At 38.0% G+C, this 27,952-nt stretch overlaps 1 protein-coding gene across 1 annotated transcript; it reads left to right on the top strand.

Moving 5' to 3' along the window:
* Nucleotides 1-19: 19 nt before the first annotated feature.
* On the top strand, nt 20-27,952 carry LOC111871147 (nuclear receptor subfamily 2 group C member 2). Its single transcript, XM_023864028.2, has 12 exons — nt 20-113; nt 1,174-1,290; nt 3,811-3,957; nt 4,295-4,445; nt 6,855-7,034; nt 9,118-9,336; nt 11,690-11,844; nt 12,461-12,687; nt 13,672-13,840; nt 14,994-15,102; nt 18,957-19,220; nt 22,053-27,952. Exons 4-12 carry the CDS (start codon nt 4,334-4,336, stop codon nt 22,121-22,123), a joined length of 1,506 nt encoding a protein of 501 aa, XP_023719796.1. The 5' UTR covers nt 20-113; nt 1,174-1,290; nt 3,811-3,957; nt 4,295-4,333; the 3' UTR covers nt 22,124-27,952.

Here is a 27,952-nt window from a genome sequence, read left to right as displayed (position 1 = left end):
ACCGTGACCACCGTGACGCGGTATAGTCGCAACAGGGCAACAGGGCATGTGTGTAAAGTGAAGGTCATGAACTTTCACCTTATAACAGTTTGAAGTTCGGAATATTTTGTCAGGTGAGTTTTGCACCTTGAAAATATATATTTCCTTATTTTCGTAAATGCTTGTTGCAGCCAAGTCACTGTTATTGTCCATAGTACCGAAATTGAATACCCAATTTTATTATGTTAACTTAAAATCGGGCACTTTTTGTTAAATGGAAGAAGGGGTTCTAGAAATCAATGATCACATTTTGGAATGTTGTATTTACGCTGTTACATGAAACCGCTGTTGGAGTCAGATAGAATGTCAAGTGGAGCTCATACCACAAATATCAGACTGTATAATGAAACCAAATACTTGAATTAGTAAATGGACTACATACTGGTGACACATGTCTCATCTGCAATATATGCTATAATACACATTAATTACAGGTCTTATGGTGCACTGTAGCTATAATACACATTAATTGCAGGTCTTATGGTACACTGTAATTAGCATCTATATTTGATGTCATGAAAATTAATTAAATGTTGCTGTATTTTTAATTGTTAAAAACTAATTTGGAACATGATACTTCCTTGTTTGCAGGTGTTTGTAAATGTTCGCATTATGTTTAATGATGATTCAGTAGCTGTTGATAAAATTATGTAATAATCGCCCTCTCTGTATGGTTTGTTCAAAAACTGTTTAGGAAATACAGTTTTTTATTTTGCTGGTATGACCATAAAGCAGCAATGTGTTTGGCTGTAACAGTGTTATGCTATTACACATATTCAGTACTCATTCCACCTCTGAAATGGTAATGTAGAATCTCATAAGTAATCCATTAGCAGGTTAGGTCAGTGCAGTATAGCACTTGCAGTTGATATATTGTCATGTATGATGTCTGTTTTTGTTATGAATTGTAATATTTTATAATGTAACTGTTTGGAAGATACGGCTTGCCAGTGTGTGTGTGGAATGGCAAGGGGTGAATTTGACAGTGGCTTTTCCTGCAACCCATGTGTGTTGTCCTGACAACTTGAGCTATCTGTGTGAGGCCTGATTATATATTTTATTGGACAAAGGACGAATGATGTGTAGTCATCATGAATTTGTAATATGTGACATGTTTTATATCCAGCCCTACAGGGAGATGATTGGATCCATGAAGTGAAAATAAATGTAAATAAAAAGAGGTGTATTGGAGGATAGGTAAAGAAGGAGATTGAGGAGTTCATGGTGAAGAGGATTTGGATTATTGCAACAGTATGTAATCACAGTAGGTAGTTCCCAGCTATGTTAGCAGTAGCAGCATTCCCTGAATGTTGATAACCATCTACCATAATACAGAGTTTTTCAAACCAGAAGACCACATTCTAATTAAGGACACTTTGTATGGGATTTGATGCTCTCATGTCAGTGAATATTATAACTGCAGTCTTCTGGGATGCAGTAAGTGTGTAATATGGTAAAAAGTTTCCAGTGTATCAGATGTTATCTTTCTTGGTGTTAGATTAAGGAAAACTCAGTTGTCAGCTTTCAAGTGCATATTCCAGTCTTGAATCAGCCTGAGAATGATGCCATCTTTGTGTGTGTATGTGTATGTGTTGTGGGCATGTGGTGTGTTAGACTTGTGTTCATCTCTGCTTTAAGCTTGTTATCAGACTTCATTTATCATATTACAGCATCCTGTTTCACTCATTTAAATCACAGAAGCAGTCTTGGAGGTGCAACTTCATGTTCATAAACTGGTGTTACCTCTTCTACAGCATGTGTTGACCTTACAAAGTCTTCAGCAAGTAGATTATGTATGTAACTGTTGCAGTGTATTGTTCTTCGGTTCTGTGGGTTAAGAGCAAGGAACAAAAAAAATATATGGTGCAGGAACTATTATATAATCTACCTTGTTGATGACCTTATAAGGTCAAAACATGTAGGAGAGGCAAATATAATACAGGAATTGTGAGTTATTTTTAGAACAGAGAACTGAAGAACATTGGAGTGCAACAACTACATGTATGATTTGCCAGACCTCATAATGTTAATACATATTATAGAAGAAAGAAGTATAATACAAGTAATTCTGAGTACAATAATGTTGCACACCACAAGAAATTGCACCTCCAAGATTGTCCCTGTGAATTAAATTATTATTTTTTATGATATCCAATCTCTGTAAATACAGTTTGTTGCTTCAGAAATTATCGAAACCATTGATCGCCAATCATATGCTCAAGAATTTTAAGTTCATGATAGTTATTTAGTTCTTTGCTGTTTCAAAGTACATGATGATTTCTGCTCCTTGAGCCAAATTTCTGTTCATTGCTGAGGAGCTCTGATTGTTTTGATAGTGGTCACATTTCACATTAAGGGGGTCAGGTGTAAATAATGATGATATTTTATAAGAAAATAATTTGCTATTTGTTATATATGTTTTGAGACATTGTAGCTAACTGGTGTTTTAGAAAAATATCATAAGCTTAAACTTCTCATAGTTGCCAGAAGAAGATTGGCTCCCTCTTTTTTAAACTTGCTGTATTCAAGTTACAGTTACTGTTATCAACTGTGTTTATTTAATTTGCAATTAATTATTCTTTGATACCTTTTGTGTGTGACAAAGTTTTTGGGGGGGAGGGGGTGTTATGCGGGAGTTAGGTGGGGCTTGGTAGATTCTTATTTTCCTGAAAAATTTTTAGAGTACATCTTTGAAGTAAATGGAGGACAAAGGACACCTTAAATATGTTGACTTATATTAAACTTACACATGTGATATCTCAAAGAAAAATTAATTTTATTTATTGTCAAATGACATAATTGTGAAAGTATAGATTTGTGAGTCATATTTGAAATATTTTTAAGTAATGTAGGTATGTATTGAGAAAAAAATATATATATATATGTGCCCAGTGAAATCTACAGTATCTTATTAGTAGTGTTTCAATTAGGGAAATGTATATATATTTCCCCTCTTCAAAATTATAATTTATGTGTCAGTTTAGTAAGAAATCATTTTATTGAATATGCATATTTAATCGATAAATGACAGATTCTGCCCTGCATATAATGTCTATTCAGACAATTTATTTCACTCTGTATATACTGGCTATTCAGTTATTCTCAGTGGTGTTCACGAAATTTTAAAAGGAATTAACAAGTTCTACAGTTCAGTGTCACTTGCATTACTGATTTTAAAAGAATTAAACTGCTGAGTGCACCAAAATACAGTGTCTCAGAGCATTCAGTTATTCTCTGCTATATTCAGTTGTCTGTACCCTGGATTATACTGAAAGGCTTCTAATATTTTATTTTCTTATATATTTCTGTGTTGTCAAATAGTTTTCCATTCATATTCTGTCAGCTCAATCATTTTTTGATTAAATTAACATGTTCTGTTAGATGGTTTCTTCTAACTTCACAATATCCTACATTCATTCGCATGTTTGGCATCCTGTTGTGTATGCCACTAATATGTAAAATATATTCATCAATCACAACAGCTGTGTACTTTAAATATATAACTGATAAAATCATGCGAATGAAGATAATCAATGCAAGTCATGCAAGCAACATATAAATATATAAATGTGAAATGGAAATTACTGCCATGAAAATATTTTAATAAATTAAACTGATTTATTGACAATTTGACTTTGATCAGATATTTATTGAAAGTATAAAGTTGTCATCATCGATGGACATACTTTACATACGAGTATTATCTTACATCCAATTTGGACTTTTTATATAGCAGGTTGTAATTATGTTGTGCATCTAATTTTGTTGCAGGACTGATCACTCGATACCAGACAATGCAGGTGTCTGACTGGGACATACACATCAAGAAGAAATTCACTGTGTTTATCTCATAATGAACAAATTACAGAACTCCAGTGTTGAAAAACGTTTCTGTATTAACATTACACCACTAGCCAGGTGAGGATGATCTTTACTGGTTCTGTTATTGGGGGGTATAATGCCATGTAGTCCAGTGAAAGTCAGGCAGTGTTTCAGAGGGAGATATTGCCTCCATTTTCAGAGTTCAAAAGCAAACGAAGCAAAGTGTTTCTTGCTTTGTTTATACTTTGACCCTGAAGATTGAAGTGGTATCATCCTCTGAAATTGGGGTACATGGTGTTATATCCCAGAAGATAGAACTCTTAAAAGTCACTACTGTGAGAACTTCAGGTCTAATAATATTATAATCATAATTTGATTGCCGTTTGGCACTTCAGAAAGTATTGCAACTAATGCGCTTTACACTCTCTTTCAGACTGGTTTTATACTTCCCCACAAAGCTTAGCCAATGTAGATGGAGCAAATGCTGGACATAGATATGAGTACAGGTCTTGTGGTGCAGGACAAAGTGCGCTCATTATGTCTGGGTGTTGAGCTGTGTGTTGTTTGTGGTGACAGGGCATCAGGTGTGTATACAAGGCAACATAAACTTGTTTCACCTACTAGAATGGTAAAGTGTTGTTAATTCTATATTGGTTAATCCAGAACACTATTTAACTCAAAAAAATGAAACTCCCCAGTATAAAGTATACAATTTTTTATGGTTTTTAAGCTGGTTATCTCAAAATTTGGTTAATTTCTAATTCAAAGTTACAGTTCTGCCTAACAGTGGCATAAAATTTTAATTATTCTAAATTATTTTGTCATAATTTCTGCTGGTTTTACTAGAAGAAATCTGAGTGGTACTTTATGCACCCCCAGAATCCTTCCAGCCACAAAAGAATATGCGGGAGCTTGAGGTCATGGCTGGTTTGATTAGCATGTTTTTATGTAAGTCACAACCATTCACAACTGTGTGGAAACACTGTTGTTCTGTAGTGTTGGTCAGAATTCATTTTTTAGTCCATCCACTAGTGTAAAGTGTGAGTGAAAAGTAGTGAAAATACCTGGGAAGGACAGTTGCCGGAAAACTATAAGTGATTAGGGAAGTCAATAAAAAGGAAAAGAGTAAAAGCAAAATAGCACAGGCGTATGGAATTCCACTCTCCCTGTGTCAGCTCATCTTCATGACCGTTCATGACTCCCCTAACAACACAATCTTAGTGCCCCCTTCTAGACCTAGCAACATGATTATCTGGAGAAAAAGAAAGGAAGATTCAAATTAATTACATCATTGATTGCCAATTTTTCAGACTCCTGAATGTATTTTCCAAGGTCCTGTTTCTAATTCACTTTTTCTCGTGATATGTCGGAACTTCCAGCTAATGTTCTGTAGTTAAAATTTTTCTTCATTTAATGTTTAGTTTTAGTCATTGTCAGCCAGTAATCTCAGTGTGAAATTTCACCATTTATTTTTGGTCACAGTTTGATGTCCAAACCTTTAATGGTCCCCAGAGAAACACCAATGGTGACTTTGCTTTTTATGCATTTCCTCTTGAGTCGGGTGTCATGTGACAACTCATAAGTATTGTCGCTTTCTGGACAAGAATATAATTCTTTGTGGTCATGGTGGAGCTTCTGTTGCATTTTTAAAATCCAGTTCTTAAAATGAAGTTATGAAATGCTGTTTTTGAGATCTCTCTGGCCTTTCTGTTAAAGAGAATTTCATTTGTGTCTGGGCTCTTCACAGTTAGATAAATGAAAAACTAAACAAGCCTAGCTGTTCATTCTGGTGGTCTTGTGAAAAATTGTGTTCTCTGATGGAAGACTTCAGAGTACCACTTGAGACAGAAGTCAAAGACGTGCCATATGAGAGACACACCAGGTGGCTGAATCTGACAGTCAGTTGTGCTGTGCTGTGATGTGAGAGACCTACCGTACACAGACATATATCACTTTAGAGACCATCATGTAGCTGATATATATATATATATATATATATATATATATAATAAAGTCAATAAAACAAATGCATATTTTCTATTAATTTCAGTTTCTCTTCCTTTTTATTTCTTCTTTAAAATATACAAGTTTCATTAGTTGGTCCCCTTTGGTAGTTAGAGTATAAATATGGTTTGGTTGATGTTCAGTATATTCTACATGTTACATGTCCATTAATCATGATTTGATACTTATTAACTTCACGTACATACACTTGGGAACCAGGGTAGCCCAATCAGTATAGCAACTGGCTATGGGTTGGACGACCAAGGAGTCAGAGTTCGAGTCCCTGTAGGGGCAACATTTTCACTTCTTCATGTCATCCGGGCTGGTTCTGGGGCCCACCCATCTTACTATCCAGTGGGTACTGGGAAGCTTTTCTGCTGGGAGTAAAGCAGCTGGGGGCTTGAAGCTGACCACTAGCCTCAACTAGTGCCAAGGTCAAGAAAACATGGATCTCTACATCCACTCCCTATATGCCTTCATGGCATAGTGCTTAATCAGTTAAGCACACGGACAAGTTTACCTTTACACACACAAACGCGCGCGCTCGCATACTCTCTCTCTTCAAAAGTTTGATGTCTCTTGTGCCCCTCATAAAAGTTTTACATGAGCCGGGATATCATAGTCAGTATAGTGACTGGGTACAGGCTGATGACTGAGGGGTTCGAGTTTGAGTCCCAGTAGGGTCAAGAATTTTCTCCACATTGTCCAGACTGGCTCTGGGGCCCACCCAGCCTCCTATCCGACGAGTACTGGGGGCTATTTCCCCAGGGGTAAAGTGGCAAGGGTATGAAACTGACCACTCACCTCCAACCCTTGCCAAGGTCAAGAAAATGTGGATTTCTACACCACACCCATATGCCTTCATGGCATAGTACTTAGTTAGTTAAGAACAGGGATAACTTTACCTTTTTTGTGAAAATATTTCAGATGTTTCTGGTAAAGCAGCACTATAATGTATTGTAATGTACTTGGTGTTTTTTAATTTTCAGGTCGTCATTATGGTGCAATTAGCTGTGAAGGTTGTAAAGGATTCTTTAAACGCTCAATTCGTAAGCAGTTGGGATACCAGTGCCGTGGGAACAAGAAGTGTGAAGTGACGAAACACCATAGAAATCGGTGTCAGTATTGCCGCCTTCAGAAGTGCCTGGCTATGGGCATGAGAAGTGATTGTAAGGATCTCAGAAGTTACTTAGGTGGTTTGTGCTTTCTGTTACTCCTTTTAATCCTTTGTCTTTCCGGGATGACCACCCTTCTTCTATGCTCACTTTAATACTGTTGTGTGTTTTGTTTAACAGATTCTTATTCTGATTGTCACTCAGTCTGCCCCCAGATAATTTGTGTGATGCAAAACACACATTTAAAAGGTATGCTTTTTGTTGATGTTAAGTCTGCTAATTGGCTTATGCTTTCTGGCTGTATAGAATCTGTTGAGAAAAGTTATTTTGTCTGACAAGTAAGGTGTCATTTTAACCTGTCACGTTTGTGCCGCAACATAGATCATTCTCCACGCTGTGCATCCCACAGTGTGCATGGCATGATTAGTTGTTCAAATGATGCACTTGAGAAACAGCAGCATGGAGGCAGTGACTGGTGTTGGTAGGAAGTTCACTTAAATATGTAAACTCTTGCAGACTTCTATTTGTTTGATTCCTTGAGTGATTGTTTTGTCAAGGTGTCAAAGAATTAAAGTTTAAAATATTCTTTCTGATTTATGTGGTATTTGATTTGAATCACAGTTGGAAATGAAGTAAAAAGAAATTGGAGCTGAAGTCATAAATTTTGCAGGTTTTATAATGTTTTGGGGTTTGTGTGTTTCCAAGTGTATGTTTTGTTATGAAGGTTGGAGGGAGTAGGTATTATTATATGTAAACATTTCATAATTATATGTAAAAAGAGCTAACAGTTTTTTCTTATTATTTCTTGAAACTTATTCAGGACAAGGAATTTTAAAATCTAAATACCTGTGTGCAGAAATTGTTTATTACAGGTATTCTGTTTAACTCATCAATTATAACCGTTTTTTTTTTTTCAAAAATGTGTAGTGTCACATCTTGTAATGAATGTAAGAAGAGGTGGTCATCCTCACATTCTTATGTTTCAGTTCCATGACAGATGTCTGTTATGACATCTACTTGTTCAGCCATGTTGGTTCACATTATTGATATCCTTCTGTCCTTCCTTCCTTCCTTCCCCTCGATGCTGCAGCTCAGGTTGAGCTTTGGCCTCCAGAACAATCTGCCTCCATTCTTCTCTGTTCATCTTTCCTCCACATCCTTTCACTTTCACTTTACAGAGGTCATTATGTACATTCTTCAACCATCTCAGCTCCTTCGCTGATATCGATATTCATGCAATCCATCCGTCTGAGGCTGATTGTCTGGTTTCTGAACATTTTAGTTTTTATGGTGTGAGGTTGTTAGCCTAACGCCCCAACCCCAAACCTGGAGGACCAGGATAACTCTCTTTGTTTGGCTCCTACCCCTTGACCTGTCCAGTAGCTATGTTACTGCCGGGATATCTCTCAGCGTCTGAGGAGCACTCAAACCCCACCACCACAATAAGGTGGAGACACCATCGGTGGGTATCTGATAGTAGCAGTATTTATGAAGTGCTTGTATTGAAGCACTTTAGGAAGATAAAAAACTCATAAGTTGTTACATAATTTGATCCTTATTAGTAGTTCAGCTCATCCCTTGCATATGCCAACATTGATGTCTCTTTCTAGGCATTGCACTTAATTATGTAGTAGGGATGATGATGCTGCTACTGCTCATGGTTTAATGTTGTTGAATTAACAACAGTTAGAAGCTGGTTAGCTGAGTATAATGATGAAGCTATGGGCTGGGGGATTGGGATTTGATTCTTGGCAGGAGCAGAGATTTTGCCCTTTTCCACAAAATCTGGCCAGCTCTTGGATTCACCCATCCACTTATCCAGTAGGTACAGGGAGTAAAGTGACTGGACTATGAAGTGTAACCCTCACTTCCATCTAGTGATATTCACCGTATGGCTTCATGGCATGGTGCTTAATTATATGCATGGATACATCTTCATGGCATGCTCTTTAATTATAGGGGTTACCTTTACCTTACTAATAGCTGTATCTTTCATTAGTATTGAGTAGAATCATAGTCTTCACTTCAGATTTGTAGAAGTATTGACCTAGAAGTTAATATTTTATTGCTTATATAATGTGCAAGCCACGTAAAGCACCAACATGTTGTACGAAACAGACACGAGAAACATTCTAAGCTCCCCATGTTTTAGCCGTCCAGCATGAGAGAAAGCCAATGACTGAGAAGAGAGATTTTTCATCATCTGTTGGCATGAACAACAGTGGATCGGGTTTCTCTTCAAATCCAGCAAACAAGATTTTCATCAGAAAGGACTTGGTCATGGACTCAAAATCATCAGTGTTGCCACCTGCCTTTAGCCTTTCTGACCTTGGACTGATGAGTTCTAAAATAACAGGTTAGATTGAATTTTTATAAGAATATATTTAGTATTTTCTTGTCCTTTTGTTTTAGATGCTTTGGCATGTGTTACTCTAGTAGCATTGACTCTTTTGTTTCAGTCTTTCATCTGAATATGGTGTTGATTGTTCTCACATACTTTTTTCACTTATCCTACCAATACAAACAGCAACATCATAACTTTTAATTGTAAAAAATATGAGAATGCTTGTCAGCTGCAAAGTATTCTATAGAAATCAGTTTTCTCAAAAATGTGTAACACATTCTCCTTTCGTCTGTGTTCATCGGAATTCAAAAAGATTTTTTATTTTTATGAACCACTTTCTGAATTTCTCTTTGTTATATTCATTTTAACCCATAATTTTTTAGAAAGTAATTTAATTTTTTAATTATATAGGAAATGTTTTCAGGAATTAAAATGATTGATGTTGTGAATTGCGTGATAGAAACGCATTAACACACAGGTGAATTGACATGATTTACATGAAAATTTATTCTAAATACGATGTATAATAGTTATAATTAAAATTGGATGTATAAATGGCAAACGTGCCAAAACATGTTAACCTAGACAGCTGGAAATAGTGTTGTGTTGACAAGAATATGTCGAATATTGAGTGGTTTACACAACAGAATGCAACAAAATGTGAGACATTTTAATATAATCTTGTAGGCGATTTTCCTAGGTGCTGCAGGTCAGAATGAAGGGAAAAGCATGAATGAATGTGATGGCATGGCATTGTGTGAAGGTTAGAAGGTGGTACTACATATTGCCAGAAATCTGAAGTTTATTGTGTGTCTTCATTAAGGGTTTGTGCAACACAGTTTTCTTCTACTTCTTCCTCAAATCATGGAAAGGAGGAAAGTAATATTACAAAGAAAATGCAACAGAGAAATGGGGTTATGTATAAACATGTGAATATTTAGTTTTAAAACTACTAGTAATAGAACTTTTTATATTTCTGTTATCATTCTGTTTTATTATATATGATATAACTCCATCTTAAGTGCAAACTATATATTATAGGTCTTTCGTTTTGCTCTTTTTTACACACTACATGTTTCGGCCACAGACGGCCATCATCAGGCGTACACACTCACGTATCTGTTACACTGCACTTATTTATAACATTTAAAATTTAAAAGCATAGGTCTTCCTGATTGTTCACTTTCGTTGCTATTACCAAAATCTACTTCGTTGATATCTTTGTTATTTACACACGTCAATTTTGATTTCTTTGAATTAGCACTTATAAAATCTTCAGTTCTAATTTTTAAACCCTTTAAAATTTTTCTAAATTTTAAAATTTAGAGAAAAAAAAATTCTACATTCTAAATTTTAAAATTTAGAGAAAAAAAATTGCAAATTAGGGGAAACAGATGTGTGTATTTGGAAACTTGGTCTGGGTTGTCTGTTGCTCTGATGTGAATTGCAGTTGTAAAATTTCATGTGATGAAATTTATTTCAGATTCCAAATATCTCCATACTTCTAGTGATGAATTTCAGAACTGCATTCAGTCAAAGACCTGTCATAGTTTTGGATAGAGCAACATTCATTTCTTTAATTCAGCCAACTGCTTAAAATTTTGCCTGTTACGTATTTCCAGAGGGCCATGCAGTAAATAGGTTATGTTGATGGTGTTGTTTCTGTTGTTACTCACAGATGCCTGTACTGTTGCAACGTTAAAACTTTTGTGACTGGAGAGAAGAATTAATTGCAAAGCAACTCATGACTGGCCAGAAATGTTGGAATTTCTGAATTAACAACTCTTAACAGAAACAGTATATGTGAGCAGCCTCCGTAGTCTAGGGGTAACGTTCCCACCTCATAACTCAAGGTACGCGGGTTCAAACCTGGCGGAGATCGTGGAATTTTTAAGGGCGGAAAAATTCGGGAACAAGTCCTCCAGGAGGGACTTTAAGCCGTGGGTCCTGTGTCGTAGATTTACGGCACGTAAAAGATCCTCATGTCTCTGGGAGACCTCTGAGCTAAATTAGGCAAAAAGTTTCCCGCCCAAGTAGTTTCCAATGCCTCTGGTAGATGGGGGAAGTATCAGGTACCAAGGGCGAACCTCGTTGGCTGAACGGGGCTGATAGCACGCACCAGTACTGGTAGGGTATGGCGACTGGTAGAATATCAAAGGGGGATGTACAGTAGACTATTAGTCATGGTGCATGGGGAAACCCACCCCCTCTAATAATAATAATAATGAAACATTTCATGTGATCAGAAGTGAATGCAATGCAGCATTCTGAGAAAGGCCAGAAGAGTTACTTCATTGTTTCTTTCCATGGTAGTTAAACATATTTGCATGTGTACTGATTAATTGTTTGTGGCTGTTTGTTTCAGATGGGGACAGTGTACATCAGATGTCTCCAAGTCAAGTCAGTGTTGAAGAAGATGGTTCCACAGACAGTTTTCTAGCAACTGAAGATATCAGTGATGCCTACAATCTAGCACGGGACAGAAATTTAATTTCTCGTGCATTGGAGACAGTAGCAAAGGTTGGCATACTTTGGTGTATATTAAAATATTTCAGATATTTGTATGTATGGTGCACAAAGAAACTTATATTATCATTCTGCCTGATCAGTAACATAAACTGCAATTATCATCTCTTCATAAAAATGCTGGGAAGGTAAAGTGTTTTTGTAAGTTAACATGATCTTTTTTTATATTGCTAGTGGAGTGGGACTAAGTCCCTTGTAGTGCGGCCACTTCTGGCCTATTGTACCAGCCCCAGATGATAGATGAGGGTGATTGTGGAACAATTGGTGGAATGAAGATTGGCAGGGGAAACTGAAGTACTTGGAGAAAACCTGTCCCAGTGCTACTTTGTCCACCACAAATTCCACTTGAACAGACCCGGGATCGAACCTGGGCTGCCGCGGTGGGAAGCCAGCGACTAAATGGTTGAGCTATGGCGTGGCCGTAACATGATTAACACAACTAAATGAGACCAAACCTAGCCAGGAAGGATAACTTTGGAAGCAAGTGCTGCTCTACAACATGACGGCTTGCAGTTTAAACTGTATTCTGCATTTCTAGTTATGTTCCTGAGATATACATTTTGTTCTCTTTATAATTTATTTTGGTGTGTATTGATTTTTTTGGCTGCAGAACCTGAATGGAAATGATGCTTTCGGATTGAATGTGGATTATGAAAATGAAGGAGTGTTTGAATTGGAAGGGGTTCTGTTACTGGAGCAACATATCCCTTTCAACTTGCAGACACCTAGTCCCATGCCAGCCTACCTCAATGTGCATTATATTTGTGAAAGTGCGTCAAGATTATTATTCCTGTCAGTACATTGGGCTAGAAGCATCCCTGCCTTCCAGCTGCTCAGGTATGCTCTGTAAACAGTGATATTAACGTCTCTCAAACCTCTACATAAAGAGATGTCGCTGGTCATCCCAGTCGAAAAATGAAGTTCAGGACAGTCTTTTTTTGGTAGTAATGATAGATGTTCACAATATTGAAGACATAATCATTAGTGATGAACAGAGCCCAGATTTTGATGACCTGAAAATATTTAAAAAATGACCCAAAAAATCCAGAAAAATAACCTAAAATATGACCCAAAAATGTAATATGCAGGGCCTGGATTTTGATGACCTGAAAATATTTAAAAAATGACCCAAAAAATCCAGAAAAATGACCTAAAAGAGAAAAGAAAGAACACTTCGCTTCCATGTTATTCACATTTCAGAAAACATATGAAGAAAAATTCCCTAAAATGGCCAAAAATGACAAGAAATGTCCTTAAAAGCCCAAAAATTTACCAGAAAATCACCCCCAAAATGAAAAAAAGACCTTAAACCTAAAAATGTCAAAAAATTACCTATAAAATTTACATTTCTGTAAGCGGCCTCCAATTTCTAAAACTTAATGGAAACCTTTGTATCTAGTGAAAGCTGGTGCCACACTATCTGACTTACCACATATGTAGTGTAAAACCAAGCTTGTGTAAAGATATATTGTGTATTCCAATATTCCTGAAGTCATTAATTAGGAATTAATATGTGGTCGTGTTAGAGGAAATTATCATTCATTGAGCATAACCATTTTTGTTCATGTTGTGGTTGTCTGGTGGGTACCAATGTTTGAGAGAAACATGCTTCCTGCATGTTTAGGGTCGAAACGACTTACTTCAAGAAGACTGTGGTCTTAATTCTCACTACAATAGAAACTTTAAACTTGTATTATTTTTGTTGTTTGGCCCTTCATAAGTTGGTAGTCATGTATGGTCAGATGTGTAATAAATAGCCATGCCTCTTTCTCTTGCTCCTTTCCATAGACAGTTGTGTAGCTCTCAATGTCCTTTTCACAGTTCTGATACCCATGCGGTCCTGGTGCGTGGTTGCTGGGCTGAACTTTTTGCCTTGGGTTTGGCTCAGTGTTCAGAAATATTATCATTGCCCACCATACTGTCATCAATCATAAATCACCTACAGGCATCAGTGGCGCAAGAGAAGATTTCAGCGCTACATATAAAACAGGTGACATGATCAGAGTTATTTGGTGATAATGTGACACTGTTTGAGACTATTTATTTGAATTGTAACCATCACCTTAGTTTTTGTGAACTAAGAAGCCCAATTAAGTCTTCCAAAATGAGGGAAGATGCTGTAGAGTGAAAACCCCTCATTTAAGGTGTTTTGGGAAAGATTAGATTTGAGCACAAAGGTGAAGAAAACCTTAACTGATGTAATTTAATACCAGGATTGATTTGAGGTCATTGAATTTGAACGTTAAATGGGGGAAAGGCTTAATTAAGGAATGTTAAATTTAAGTTCCACTACAAATACAAATTTTAAGAAACAGTTCACGCCTTTTTAATCATTGTCATCTATGTATCAAATTCATGGGAAGATGCATTGTGCAGTCCACCTGACTTGAGTGTTGCACTTTTTCAATGCTAATACCATTACCCATGGGTTAAAATATGGCTGCCAGACCTGTAGAAGCAGTAAATTTTAAATCCCATATTCCATGACAGCAAACGATTACCCTGAATTAAAAAAATGGTTGATGCTCATGTAGTACAGAGGGTTTTAAACCCCCTATACCTGGACAGGAAAGTTGTCTCTGTTGCTTAACTAATTAAGCACTACACCATGAAGGTGTATGGGGGAGTGGATGTATAGATCGACATTTTCTTGACTTTGACACTAGACTGAGGTGAGTGGTCAGCTTCACTCCCTGGCCATCTTACCCCTGAAGAAAGAGCCTGTGGTACCCATTGGCTAAGTGGCTGGGTAGACCCCAGAGCTAGTTTGGATGACGTGGAGAAAATTCTTGCTTTCACCAGAACTCAAACTCCAACCCCTCAGTCATCCAGCCTGTAGCCTGTCACTATACCAACTATGCTATCCTGACTCCATGGATGATAGAAGTTAGAAATTTGTCACATGTCCTGATCTTTGTATGTAAATAGCATAGATAATCTTGTTTACTTTCCATCTAAACCCACGTCTACTTCTCAGGAGCCCTGCCTGGAAGGTCTTTTTCCTGTCTCGTACTGCAATTCACATGAGCCTTAGCACAGATTCATTTTCAGGAACTTGTTTTTATATTCAGTGCCATGAAACAAGAAGGCGTATGTGGACTGTCTGTGTTTTGTTACTGGGACTGTCATGTTTGTTGTTGCAGGTAACAGATCACATCTGCAAATTGCAGGAGTATGTGAATGGCATGGCACGACTACAGGTTGATGAACACGAATATGCATACCTCAAGGCAATAACACTTTTTAGTGCGGGTGAGTTTAACGTAACAGGGAAGCTGCTGTTAGAGTTACCAGTGTAAATATTCTCCAAGACAACAGTGACATTAAACAAAAGACTTATGTACATGTCTATGGACACAATTTATCTCAATATTTTTGTATTCAGTACTGTCATGTGTCTGGGGTTCTGTGGCCAATAATTGGATTGGATCATTCTGGCTGGACTGCAACTGTCTTCTACTGTGACTGAATTGGTTCTCATTTACGAATCACACATCTTCTATGAATGACTTGTGAACCACTAAGGATGAATGATGAATGAATGTGTTCTCTGCACAGCTGCTTTTATAGTTTAGCGGTAACCATGGAAAATATTTGTTGCTTCTCCGTTGACATGGAAACGTGTTCCGTACTAAGTCAGTCTCCAGGAATCCACATCTCCATGGCAGTGTGTGTTAATTTTGCAGAAACACTCGGGTTTTCAAGAGTTTACAACTTCCAGTTTTCGTATCCATGGGAACCTTTGTCCAAGAATCATATCTCCATGGCAACATATTTGCCAATTCATTTCCTAGAAACATTTACATGTCACAGTACAGTAGACTGCTGATTGTGAGCTGTTTATCCAGTTTGTCAGAAGTGGGTGGGTTGTTGAGAACTCTCACAGGTATTGATAATAGCTTCCCATAATGATTTAAGTGTTGCCCAGTATATCTGTTTCAGTAATATGTGTATATCAGTGATGCTTTACAATGATTTGCAGTAGACTGTACAGTTTTTCACCCCTTTGCAGATTTCTGTCACTTCATTGCCTTTGCTTTGGCATACTACCACTAAACAAGGGTTTCTTTCTTCTGTTGAAACGATATTGTAACGCATATAGCTAGGCAACAGTGTGATAAACATCTCCTCGCATAATCACGCTCAGCAATAGGACGATCTTTATAGGTCATTGCTAGGCAACAGCACACCAATGATCTGGTGAGATGGCTATCACGTGACTGGTTTTCTGCAGAGTGAAAACATTTTATAGGTGTGAACATGTCAACATGGGCGTTGTATATGGCATGCTGCAGAAAATGCAGAATCACAAAATGAGAAGTTAAGTATGAGGTCTGACAATAAAGTTTGCAAGCTTGACACCATGTGCTTGCCATGGCAACAGTGGACAGAAATGTCAGTATGGTTTGATGACATTGGCATATCAGCGGTTCGCAGCTGTGTTGTTGTTGATCTGTGACAGTCTCTTTCTGAGTGTGTTTTGGTGAGCTGTCCTGAGAGTGTCAGAGCTTGAATTAGAGCGGTGAACGAGCATTAAATTTCTTGTTAAACTCTGCATGAGTGAAAGTGAAATCAGAGAGATGTTAGTGCAAGTTTTCTGGGATAATGCTATGATGAAAACAGCAGTTTACAAGTGGGTGACACGTTTTTCTAAGGGAAGAGGAAGTGTCACTGATGAAGAGAGATCAGGACGGCCAGCAACAAGCGGAACTGAAGAAAACTTTGCAAAAGTTTGTCAAATTGTACATGAAAATCATCGACTGACTATCAGGAGCATAGCAGAAGGAGTGAACATCGACAAAGAAACAGTTAAGGAAATCTTGACATGAGGAAAGCATGTGCAAAAATGATCCCAAAGGAGCTCGCCAAAGAACACTGTCTGTGAGGGAGTTCTTAGCTGGTAAACAAGTAACTGTGCTTATTTGCCGGATCTAGCCCCCAGTGACTTTTTTGTCTTCCCGAAGATAAAAGAAATATTAGAAGGCATGACATTGATGACATCAGGAGTAATACAACAGCAGCTCTGAAGCCCAGTCCACAAAACCAGTTCCAAAATTGTTTTGAAGGGTGGACTAGGTGCTGACACCAGTGCATAGCTTCTCAAGGGGAGTACTTTGAGTCGGCAATAAGGTATGTAGCACTTTTACTGCGATGAGTTCGCGAACATTATTGTCAGACCATGTACATGTGGGTGCACCCGTATTTTGCTAATAATTGAGATCAGCTCCCCTGCTCCATGCTTGTCAGAAATACTGTGAAACCCTGATGTACTGCTTCAACATTTAGTGAATATTTCTTCTGGTCCCAGCCAAATAATGTGTTTTTCCCTCCATATTTAGTGAATTTGGATTCAATAAATAATCCTCATTTAGTGTAGTGTAGTCAGTATAATGTTACTTAAACCTCTTTGTATTTTTATTCTGTATTCAGTCTAGTGGTCAGAGTTCCTGGCTATAGATCCAGAGGCCCTGGGTTCGATTCCCAGCGCTACCAGATTTTCTGAGAAATAGTGGGTCTGGAATGGGGTCCACTCAGCCTTGTGAAGATAATTGAGGAGCTATTTCAAGGAAATTGTGGCTCCAGTCTAGAAAACCGAGATTACTGGCAGTGGGGATTCATTGTGCTGACCATGCGACACCATCTATCCACTAAAGTTGGCACTAACTTCACCGACAAGCGGCGGTATAGTTCTAGGCTACGGAGTTTTTTTTTTCAATTAGTAAAGTGGCAGTAAACTTAAGCATGTGGCTTTGAGAATAAAATGGATTACTTTTGAGTGCATCATCTTAAGCTTGTTTTTGTTTTTGTATTGAAGTTGCAGGACATTTGAAATCAGCTAGAAAAACATGAGTTTAAAGGTATTATTTCAAAGTAATGAGTGGGTTTTGGGGTTGGATATGTCATAGATAGTGGTATTTCTAGATTTTTGGAGTTTCCTCCTTTTTAATTGTCTGTATCACTTTTCCTCTCCATTACCATTGATAATTGAGAGTTTAATATGCGATCATTGTTTTTTGGGCACTGTAATTTGAAAGTCCCCTTAGTTATGTTGCAAAACATAAACTGTTGACTCTAAGTTTAATTTATTTATGGATATTACAGTTTATCATGAACAAAAAATGTGAATCAGGCCCATTTTTAATCACCATATGTCATACTTTGAAAATCTTGAAAGCTTTTGTGAATATAAGCATTTTTGTTCTTTATCATTTTCTTTTCTATGACATGGTTTAGATGTTTCGTAAGAAGATGTTTTGACACCTTGTAGTGAATATTAGAAATTGAGGAATTTTATTACTGTTTTGTATGTGTTTGTGTTTTTCTTTTTCATGTTATATGGGTGTGTGTTTGGTCCTATGGGAAAACATAGATTGAAGGTGTTTAAGAGCAGTGTGCTGAGGAACATGTTTGGACCTAAAAGAGATGAGATAACAGGAAGATGCTGAAGATTTGCATAGTTTGGGACTTCGTAATTTGTACTGTTGAGCAAATACCAGTGAATTATTAGCGTGATCAAATCCAGGAGGACAAGATGTTTGGGGATGTAGCATGCATGGGAGAGATTAGAAATGTGTACAAAATTTTGGTTGCAGAAAACCTGAAAGGAAGACATCACTGCAGAAACCTGTACTTTGATAGAGAGATTCTTGTGCCTTCAGGTAGGGTCCAATGGCAGACTTTCATAAAGGCTGTGATAATCCTTTAGTTTCCTTAAGAGACAATAAATTCCTTGAATATCTGAATAACTCTTTGCTTCCCAAGGAAGACTGTGCTTCGTGACGTTAGTTGTATATTATGTAGAAATTAAGGGGATGCCAAACTCTGTCAACAGGTAGAAGAAAATATAAACAGAACACTTCAGATAACACTAACAATGTTCAATTGTTATCATGTCTTTTCATTGTTTCCATGATGAGAACCTTGCATCTTTTAGAGAGCTTCTTATGTTGTATGTCACCTTGTATATGTTTGTACGATTGCCTGCACTATCTCAGCTGTATTGTCATCCATGTTCTAAAGGTTGGTGCAACCTGGAAATGTGTTTTAATTGTTGTTGTATTTGTGAACTATATAAAGTGACACACCTCATGACCTTATTGTTGCAGATCATCCTGGGTTGTTAGCTAGGAGACAAGTAGAAAAGTTTCAGGAGAAGGCGTTCCAAGAGCTACGCTGTTACGTGAATCAGACCTTCCCTGAAGACAGGGATAGGTTCCCTCGTCTTCTCCTGAGACTTCCGCCTTTACGAGCACTTCAGCCACAAGTGATGGAAGAACTGTTTTTTGCTGGGTTGATAGGAAATGTACAGATAGATAGTGTGATACCATACATTCTTCGAATGGGTGCAGGAGAATACAGTAGTCAGCTAGGTTAGTATAATTCAGGCCTATGTATTCTTTTATTTTCCTAGAGAAAGAAAAATTAGTAATTTCTTTTAATGTGATTGAAAGTTCATTTCTGACTAATGTTCATTATTTATATTGTATTTCTGTGGAAATTGTAGGAAATTGTATTTAATTTACTTACAGTTTTGTGTGATACTGTGCATTGGCCTAAATGCTGGCAGTACGCACAGCCACAGCAAATGACATGCAATAATGCTTGAAGCGTGGTGGAATATTCGTCTGCTTATACTTCAGTAGTCTTAAAGTTGTCTTTCTATTTCTTCAGGTGTTGTGTTATGCTGTGATTACAAAGTTACAAAGTTGTCTTTAACAGTGTTGTATTTTGAACTGGGACAAAACTGGATGCATGACACATAAATATTAGGGCGGATTCCTGAAGATGGGTGCACCAGGATACGTCGGATGAAGTACTGGTCCCGTGTTATGTTAGGTTCTGAATTTTTTAGATGTAATCAAGGGGAAAATGCTTGATCTTGATTTGAACTTACATCTCTCAGTCTTGAACTTTGGCAGTTTTCTGATAACCTCTTTTGTTTTGTGCTGATGTAAACAGAGATTTGTATTATGTTTGGCTGAATGGAAGGCGAGTCCTTTTTCCCCTTCAGAAGAGTTACAGAAGTACCTGTCATTATGAATTTGAGTATATACAACCTTTGTCCATAAAACTTCAAGACTGATTTAATATCTCGGCTTAGGTAAATGTGTGATTATTGGAAAGGGTGTTATAAATACAGGACACTTTAATGTTAGCTCGCTTCACCTCCGCTAGGTGGCAGGACATGGAAGAAAAACCCATGTCAATTGTCAGTTGCAGTGCTGTGAGAAGAATGAACGTTCAATTTGAACAGCGAGTTAACATCAGAGTTTGTGTGAAGCTGGGCAGGACAGCCACAGTGTGTTTTAGCTCACCACACCTGTAATGATGCAGACTTCCTGCATTCCTCATGGCTCCCAAGATTAAATGTACTTGTATTTATTGGTGGAGTGAATGTGAAGTAGTGATGTGTTTAGATGGATGTATCAGATGTTACAATCCAAATCTCAACTTCTAATCCAACTGTTTGCATCACTGTTATGTTACAGTCCAAATCTCAACTTCTAATCCAACTGTTTGCATCATGTTACAATCCAAATCTCAACTTCTAATCCAACTGTTTGCATCATGTTACAATCCTAATCCAACTGTTTGCATCACTGTTATACATCGTGCTTATGTTGTATGGTAACCTTACAAATCCATCTTTTCTGAGGATTCCAATGAAAAATTTATTGTTACATTTCATGTAGTTCGAAGGGAGCCAGGGTAGCTTCGTTGGTGTAGTGACAGGCTGCAGGCTGGTCAGCTGGATTCAATTCCAGGCAGGAGTGAGAACTTTTTCTGTATTTCACAGCATCCAGATTTGCTCTGGGGTCCACCAAGCCTCCTATCCAGTGAGTACCAGGGACTATTTCCCTGGGGGTAAATTGGCCAGGCTGAGAAGCTGACCTTTCATCTCTATTTAATGCCAAGGTCAAGTATGGTGGAGCTATACCTTGACTCCTACGTTAGTCTACGTGGCATGTTGCTTAATTAATTAAGCACGGGGAAAATTTTACTTTTATTTTACTTTCACCATATACAGAACTATTGGGCTTATTTTGGACTCTATCCATTGTCTGGTATATAGAAAACAAAAAACCACAACGTTTCGGAGACTGGATCTGTCTCCGCCCTCAAGTGGATGGGGCAGGATAAACCTACTTAGTTGGACCTCTTAGAAAGAGCTAGTCTCAATCACTGGATTCTAACAGGCCCAAATGAGTAGGTTTATCCTGCCCCGAAACATGTTGTTTTTTTTTTGTCTTCTATATACCAGATGATGGACAAGAGTCCAAAATAAGCCTAATAGTTCTGTACAGCACAAACCATCATCAGAATCCTTTCAAGTCTATCTATCACCATATAGTTAAAAAATTATAAAAAATAAATAATTGTAGAGAAAAAAATAAATGGGAATTTAAGAAAGTTTTATTGCATGCTACTCACAGCTGCAGTATTTAAATGCCTGTGAAGAAGGCATTAAAGAACTTTTTTTTAGAGTGGATGCAGAAAGTTTCCATATGTTCCATATTACACATACTGAACACGAACATCTGTCAACAGGATCATACGTTTCTTCCACTTGCCTCAAACAGGATGTGCAGTCATTTTATTACTTGCTGACTTCCTCATGGAGCTGAGCCCTTCTGGAGGAGCCGCCAATTCTGCAGCTACTCAAGAATTTCCCAGCATTTTATGGAACCCGAAGGTTCATTACTGTGTTCACAAGAGCCCATTCGTGATGCAATAATATGATACTGTAATTAAATATGTTCACTGTAACATCACACTCTGTATAAGAGCCAGACAGGCATGCGCAGCTAAGTAGTGACAGTTTGACTGTTTTAACAAAGAACTTAGTGAAGAAAGCAGTCTTCTGGGATTTGGAACCGTGTATATGTGGTGTTAACCGACGTTTCGGAGGAACGTATCGCCCCCATCTTCAGGGTTGAAGAAAAAGTTTAAGAAATCTGCAAGCGACAACACTGTGAGAAACGGTAAAGCAGACTGCTTTACCGTTTCTCACGGTGTTGTCGCTTGCAGATTTCTTATACTTTTTCTTCTACCCTGAAGATGGGGGCGATACGTTCCTCCGAAACGTCGGTTAACACCACATATACACGGTGCCAAATCCCAGAAGACTGCTTTCTTCATAGTCACCGCCGTGAAAGCCTCAAATCTTACAAAGAACTTAGTAGGTTTATTTTTTGTTGCAGGTAGTGAGAACAGTGCAGAGCAAGGAAAGAGAGTGTTCAAAGTGGAGGATAATGAAGAAGAGACCTGTTAGAATACACTAGTAAAAGAACCATAGATTTTTGTAAATATAACAGTTTTATAGCATTTATAGAATATTTTTACACTTGATTGAATTGTGTAGGATGACTGCCCTGTTGTTGTTGTTGTTGTGCAATATTGAAGTCTGTGTCTGGAATTGGTGCCTTTCTACCATACACTGAAAAATGCTGTGACTGATACTTCATTGCTGGTACTGTGTTACTTTGCCCCATTTCTCTTGAGCAATGACACTGAATTACTCTTGACTGATGTTTTTCAGCCCACTGGCAGTGAATTACTGCAGTGATAATCTTCAAACACAGACTGATTTCTATTGCTTGAATTTCAAGAGCCAATGGTCTTCATATTTTGTTAAATTGTATTAGCCTTGCTGCTGCATTTTATAAAATGAGTCATTAGCCACACTGAAAGTCTGATGTACGTACTTTAGCTAGAACATAGTATGATAATCATCATTGAATCCTGAGCACGATAATTTTGAAGTTCTTACATGCTCATGCAGTACAGCACATCTTCTCATTATTAGGTATGTGGGGTTTTACTTTTTCAGCTTGAGATGTGATTGAGACAAGAATTTGAAAAGAATTTCAACAATTGTGATCAGAACTAGAATTTTCTTTACTACACCAATTTTTTCATTGTATACTGTATAACACTAGCCACGTTTTTACAATGCACTGAAGTGTACTACTTATGTTTTTTGACATCAGATCCTTTTTCAAAGAGGACGTTTCATAAATCATTGCAGTGAAAAGAATTAATTTATAGGACCATGTCATTCTTCACAGTAGACAGATACAAGGGAGAGAGATTTTCTACACAAATTGGTTGTACCGGTATTGCCAGCTGTTGGGATTTTGATGCATGCGGTAGTTTACATGTTACTGCGTGAAGCAAACATGGTTATCCAAGAATTTTTGAAGATTGAGACAGAGATCTTTCCTTGATTGAATCTAAGATTCAAGACTCACACACGCCTAAAATATTGTCACATGATCGAGTTTGGATTGGTGTGTTTAAAACACACAACTTGTGACTACACGCAGAGCACTGTCACACAGAGAGTAGTGTTCTCAATCATAGTGTTTCTTCCTCTGCTTCTGGACTCACGTATTCACAGGCTGGCAGCCATTTCACACCAGCCTCCTACTTGTCTGTCATTTTGAGACTGTAGACTTGACTGACTGGTAATGGCAGCTGGTCCTCATTATATAGCCTCAGTATGGACTGCACAGAAAATGCCACTTCCAACACCTCTTCTCTTTTTGTGTGCATGTCTGTTGAGGCTATCATGTGAGCTACTGAGCCATTGCCTGGCAACATACATATTCGCAGAGCCCATTATCAGCATATAGCTACTAGACCTGATTGATCTGTAGGCATGCAGCAACATGCATTGGACTCAGATCTGTTATGTCACCTTCTGACTTGGCTGCATTGTTCACATCAGTGGCGAGACTGTCATATCTTGTCTATGAAGAGTGTCACTGCATGCATGAATACTGTTTATATATCTAGGCTTGAATACAATGCATCGACAATTATGTATTATTGTCAGTAAACGTCAGATTGTGGCTTACAATTTCTGCAACAGCAGTAGCACTGATGTGTTATGCTAATTAATAACCCTCCATGCCACAGAGCCATAGCAGACTGTTATTCTTGCAGAGTATTTTATTTTATTTTATATTTTTGATTCTCTGTCAACTTTTACATGTCCTTATTTTGTTACTATCCAGTTCTCACTCATTATTGCCTGCAAGTCTATTCTTTAATGATAATTCCAGTTTTAATTAATTTAAATTGATTTGTTTATTTCTCTCTCACAGCAATTAATCTGTAATTGTAGAGGACGGAGTTATGTCTTTCTTTATATGGTTTATGCAGGGTGTAAATAACATATGTTACAGCGCTCTGTGGTAGATAGATGGGTTCAATCTGATCATATTTTTTTAATACACCCATGTCCAGAGAACCTTCCTTTTGACACTAAGGGCCACAAAATTTTCCAAGAGGATGCATCAGTTTTAGGGGATGTTATCGTTGTTTTGCATTATAAAAGTTCCTCAAAATGGCGGCTGCCAACTTCATTGCATGTTCTGCATTGCCTAGCCATGTTATATTGAACTCTGTGAAAGATTCCCGGCTTTTCCCGCATGGTTCCAGCTGCTGCTGCAGTTCTTACCACAAGATCATGCTGTGGCTTCACTGGAGTCTCATACACAAGGCTTTGCATGTACCCCCAGAGAAAGAAATCCAGTGGAGTCAAGTTGGGGGGAGCGAGGGGGACCAGGTTATTGGGCCTCCACTTCCAGTCCATCTGTTGCCAAAAGTTTCATCCAAATACTCATGGACAACAGTAGTGCATTGTGCTGGGGCTAAGCTTTGCTTAGCATAAGGGGTACCTGTAGGACATCTTGACTAGTTCTCAAGATTTATATCAGATGGCTTGGTGACAACTGTGACTGCATGATCCCTTGGTTTAAAATATTTTACTCGTGTTTTGCTTCTTCTAATGCTTGCTGTGTCTGAACAGTATGGCTGTTTTTTGCTACCACCATACTGGTGTATGTGTACTTTTCTTTTATCTTGCTGTTCACATGGTTGATGAATTTATTTCTTGATATTGTTGGGTTTATGGACTTATTCTGCCACTATTCTGAAAGAACATGTTTTGGAAGCTAGATCTGCTTCCATCATTAAGTGAAAGGATGATGAAGGAAGTCAGGAGAAGTAAATAGAAGAAGTGAAAGACAACAGTGGTTTCAGTAACAGTGGGGTCCAATGGGTGTGTAATAAGCAAACAATAAAGTTACAATTGATCGAGGTCATGAGGTACACAGTAGCCAGTACATTACCACAAAGTGCCACTAACTATGGTGTTGTTTGATTTTACGCAATGGCCAACCTAGAGGGTAAGGCTAGAAAAGCAAGGAATAAATAGAGTGAATAATACAATAAAACACTGCACCAGGAATAGACCCATGAGGTAGGGATAGACAAAACAAGCCCCACAGAACCAGCAGAGATGAGTATGACCGAAGAAAATTTGGCAAATAGAAGCCAAATCTGAATTTAGAAATTAAACGCTCGCCTCCTTGTCTCCGATCCGAAATCCTCCCCTAGCCGCCTTAGGGTATTACATCCAGGCCACAGCTACAACCAGCTCACCACTCAGTCCCAAATGACCTCCAGGCTGTATGTATGTAAGCAAGACACAGGGTGATAGGATGGAGTGGAGGTAACCAGGAAGTCAGCAGGTTCGAGGAGGAGGGGGTAAAATCACAGTTAGATTGAAGGGCAACAGATTGTTTCAAAAAGTGTTCTGAATGGGCATGGCTCAGTTTGGTTCATTAGAAAGAGCTACTCCAAAACTTTGACTAACAGCTAAATTGCTGCTGGGCTTTGCGAGCACGGTGATCCTTGGTTCTGAGTCCCAGGCTGTATCTTACTCGCTGATGACTCTGGGAGCCTTCAGATCTTTTGTCAACTAACTGTCTCCTGTCTCAATCATTGAACAGTAACTAAATCTATATAGATACTTTGGATTGATTTTTATCAAAGTGTCTGCCAGATTCACTATCTCTTTCACTAGAAATTTGATGATACAGTGCTGTTTTACACTAGGAGTGACAAGGTCTGACACCGTCTTGTACTGGTTATAATGCACAGAAGTGGGGTGCATGGCTGCTTGCCAGGCAGTGAGTGCAGTTTTTCCACCAACTGTCCTTAAAAAGAGTTTCATTTTTCTGATGCCCATGTCTCCAGAAAAAAAAAAGACTGAAGTCCAGGTTAACCTTCAACCACTCTCATATTTGAAATAATGTTAAGTCTGTATTATATAGGCGAGTCCTCACGGTCATTATCAGTGTATCTTCTTTGGTTTATACATATTCAGTTAATTTCATAACTTCTTCTGTGTGGGCTTCTGCCTGCATCAGCCTGTTCCTCCCCCTTTTCTGGAAACACATGAAAGCAGTGTTGAATCTTGTATGAAATTTAGACTAGGTTAGTTGTTACAAATATATACAAAATGTGTGCATGACTGATGATATTTTGGTTGATGGTATTGACAGTTACTGTGTCTGGTTACTTACTGAATATTTAAAATTAGTATACAGATCATACTGTCACATGATAAGAGTGTGACTATGGGTGGGTTCTGGATTGTTGACCAGATTTATTGGACTCTTGTACACACATCTCATGACTAATCTTTTCAATGCTATTACACACACGCACTAGTGTCCACAGTGATATCTGCACTGCTGTTGCTTTGTAGCAGATTGCAGCAGCAGACGTTCCCCTGGCTCTGGGTTTCTGAACGGTCCCCAACCTCAGCTACCAGCTTCTAACAGCAGCAGCTCACAATGACTGAACTACAGCAGCCCTGTAATTCATTGCAACAGTTAAGTGGTCCAACTTATAACATCTTGGCATGGACTGCACAGAAAACAACATTCTGTTTTGTTGTTTATGGGCCGCTTCCTAATAACGCCCAGCTGTTGTGACTCCACAATTCTGGCTTTTAACGAATGTGCCACAGTATCTTATCACAAGTCTGTCACTGTGATTCTCATAGAAAATTTATTTGTTGATATGTGGGAGTTTGCAGGAGTCAGTTCATTTTTCATTTCATGTATCCATAATGTATATGAGAAAGTATTGTGGCCATGAAAAATCAATATTGGAATGTTTATGGATTTATACACTTTTGCCACAGATTGTGGAATAGTGGTTTTTGGAATGCTGTTTGTCAGTATGGGTGTACACCTCATCAGCACATGAATGGCTGGAAGGATTTTATTTATATTTGGTATTCAGGAGTTTATCAATCTTAGGTCAGTGCCCAGTGAATCTGAACATTCCAGCTCCAAAATCAGATAGGCCCCAAAATGCAAAATGGCGATATTCTGGAAAATTGCTCCAATGATTTCGAGTAAATTTCAGTCATTTATGGAGACCATATCCCTAAATAAAAATACACAGATAGTATATTCAGGAGCGTAATGGTATGCACACTAAGGACCCAAACACGAAATGTCAGTTTTTGTGAACTCAGCTTTACTGGTTAGAAGAGTTTTGTTGTTCAGTATTCTGCAACCAGCAGTGGTGTACTAAACAATAATCAGTTCTGTTTCCAGGGTAATTTAAGTGAGGTCAGTAACATATGAGAAGTGTAAGATACCTTGAGCTGTTGCACTTCTTAATACACGAATTAGTAGCAAGGTCCATGAAGTGCATCAAGTTTAAGATGAGAATATAAAAGACTGCCTTTACATATTTCGCCCACTATTCACCATCCTCAGAAGGCGTAGCCGATGCCACAAAGAATTACTGTACTTTACATGTATGATATGATGAACATAGATGGCCATAAAGGGATTTCTACCATTGTAAATTGAGACTAGGCTCAGATATTAATGTAATTGAAATAAGCTATGTTTGTTAAAATTAATTAAAATGTTATGCAATAGAAATACATGAACAGGATGGCATTCCTGTCTTTCTGCAGATATGACAGTGTGTATAGACCAATTGCTAAGCAGTGGCTCTGTAAACAGCAGCTGTTGCGAAGTAATGCCCACAACATGCAACATGCATGCTACAACAGAAGAGTGCGGTAATGCAACTCATTTTTAAGAAACAGTCCGGTAAACGTATTTCCACGGAAACAGACATCAACACAACAATAGAAGAACAGTGTTTTCTGTGGAGTCCGTGTTGAAATGTTATAACCAGGGTAGTTGGTTGGAGTTGTCAGTAGTTCAGGTGTGGAGTGTTAACCAACAGGCAACTGCATGCACACAGAAGCTGAAGA

The sequence above is a fragment of the Cryptotermes secundus genome, unplaced genomic scaffold, assembly GCF_002891405.2.
Source record: "Cryptotermes secundus unplaced genomic scaffold, Csec_1.0 scaffold250, whole genome shotgun sequence".
NCBI classification, from domain to species: domain Eukaryota; kingdom Metazoa; phylum Arthropoda; class Insecta; order Blattodea; family Kalotermitidae; genus Cryptotermes; species Cryptotermes secundus.
The sequence above is the reverse complement of the archived record's forward strand: the minus strand, read 5'-3'. Positions and strand labels throughout refer to the sequence as shown.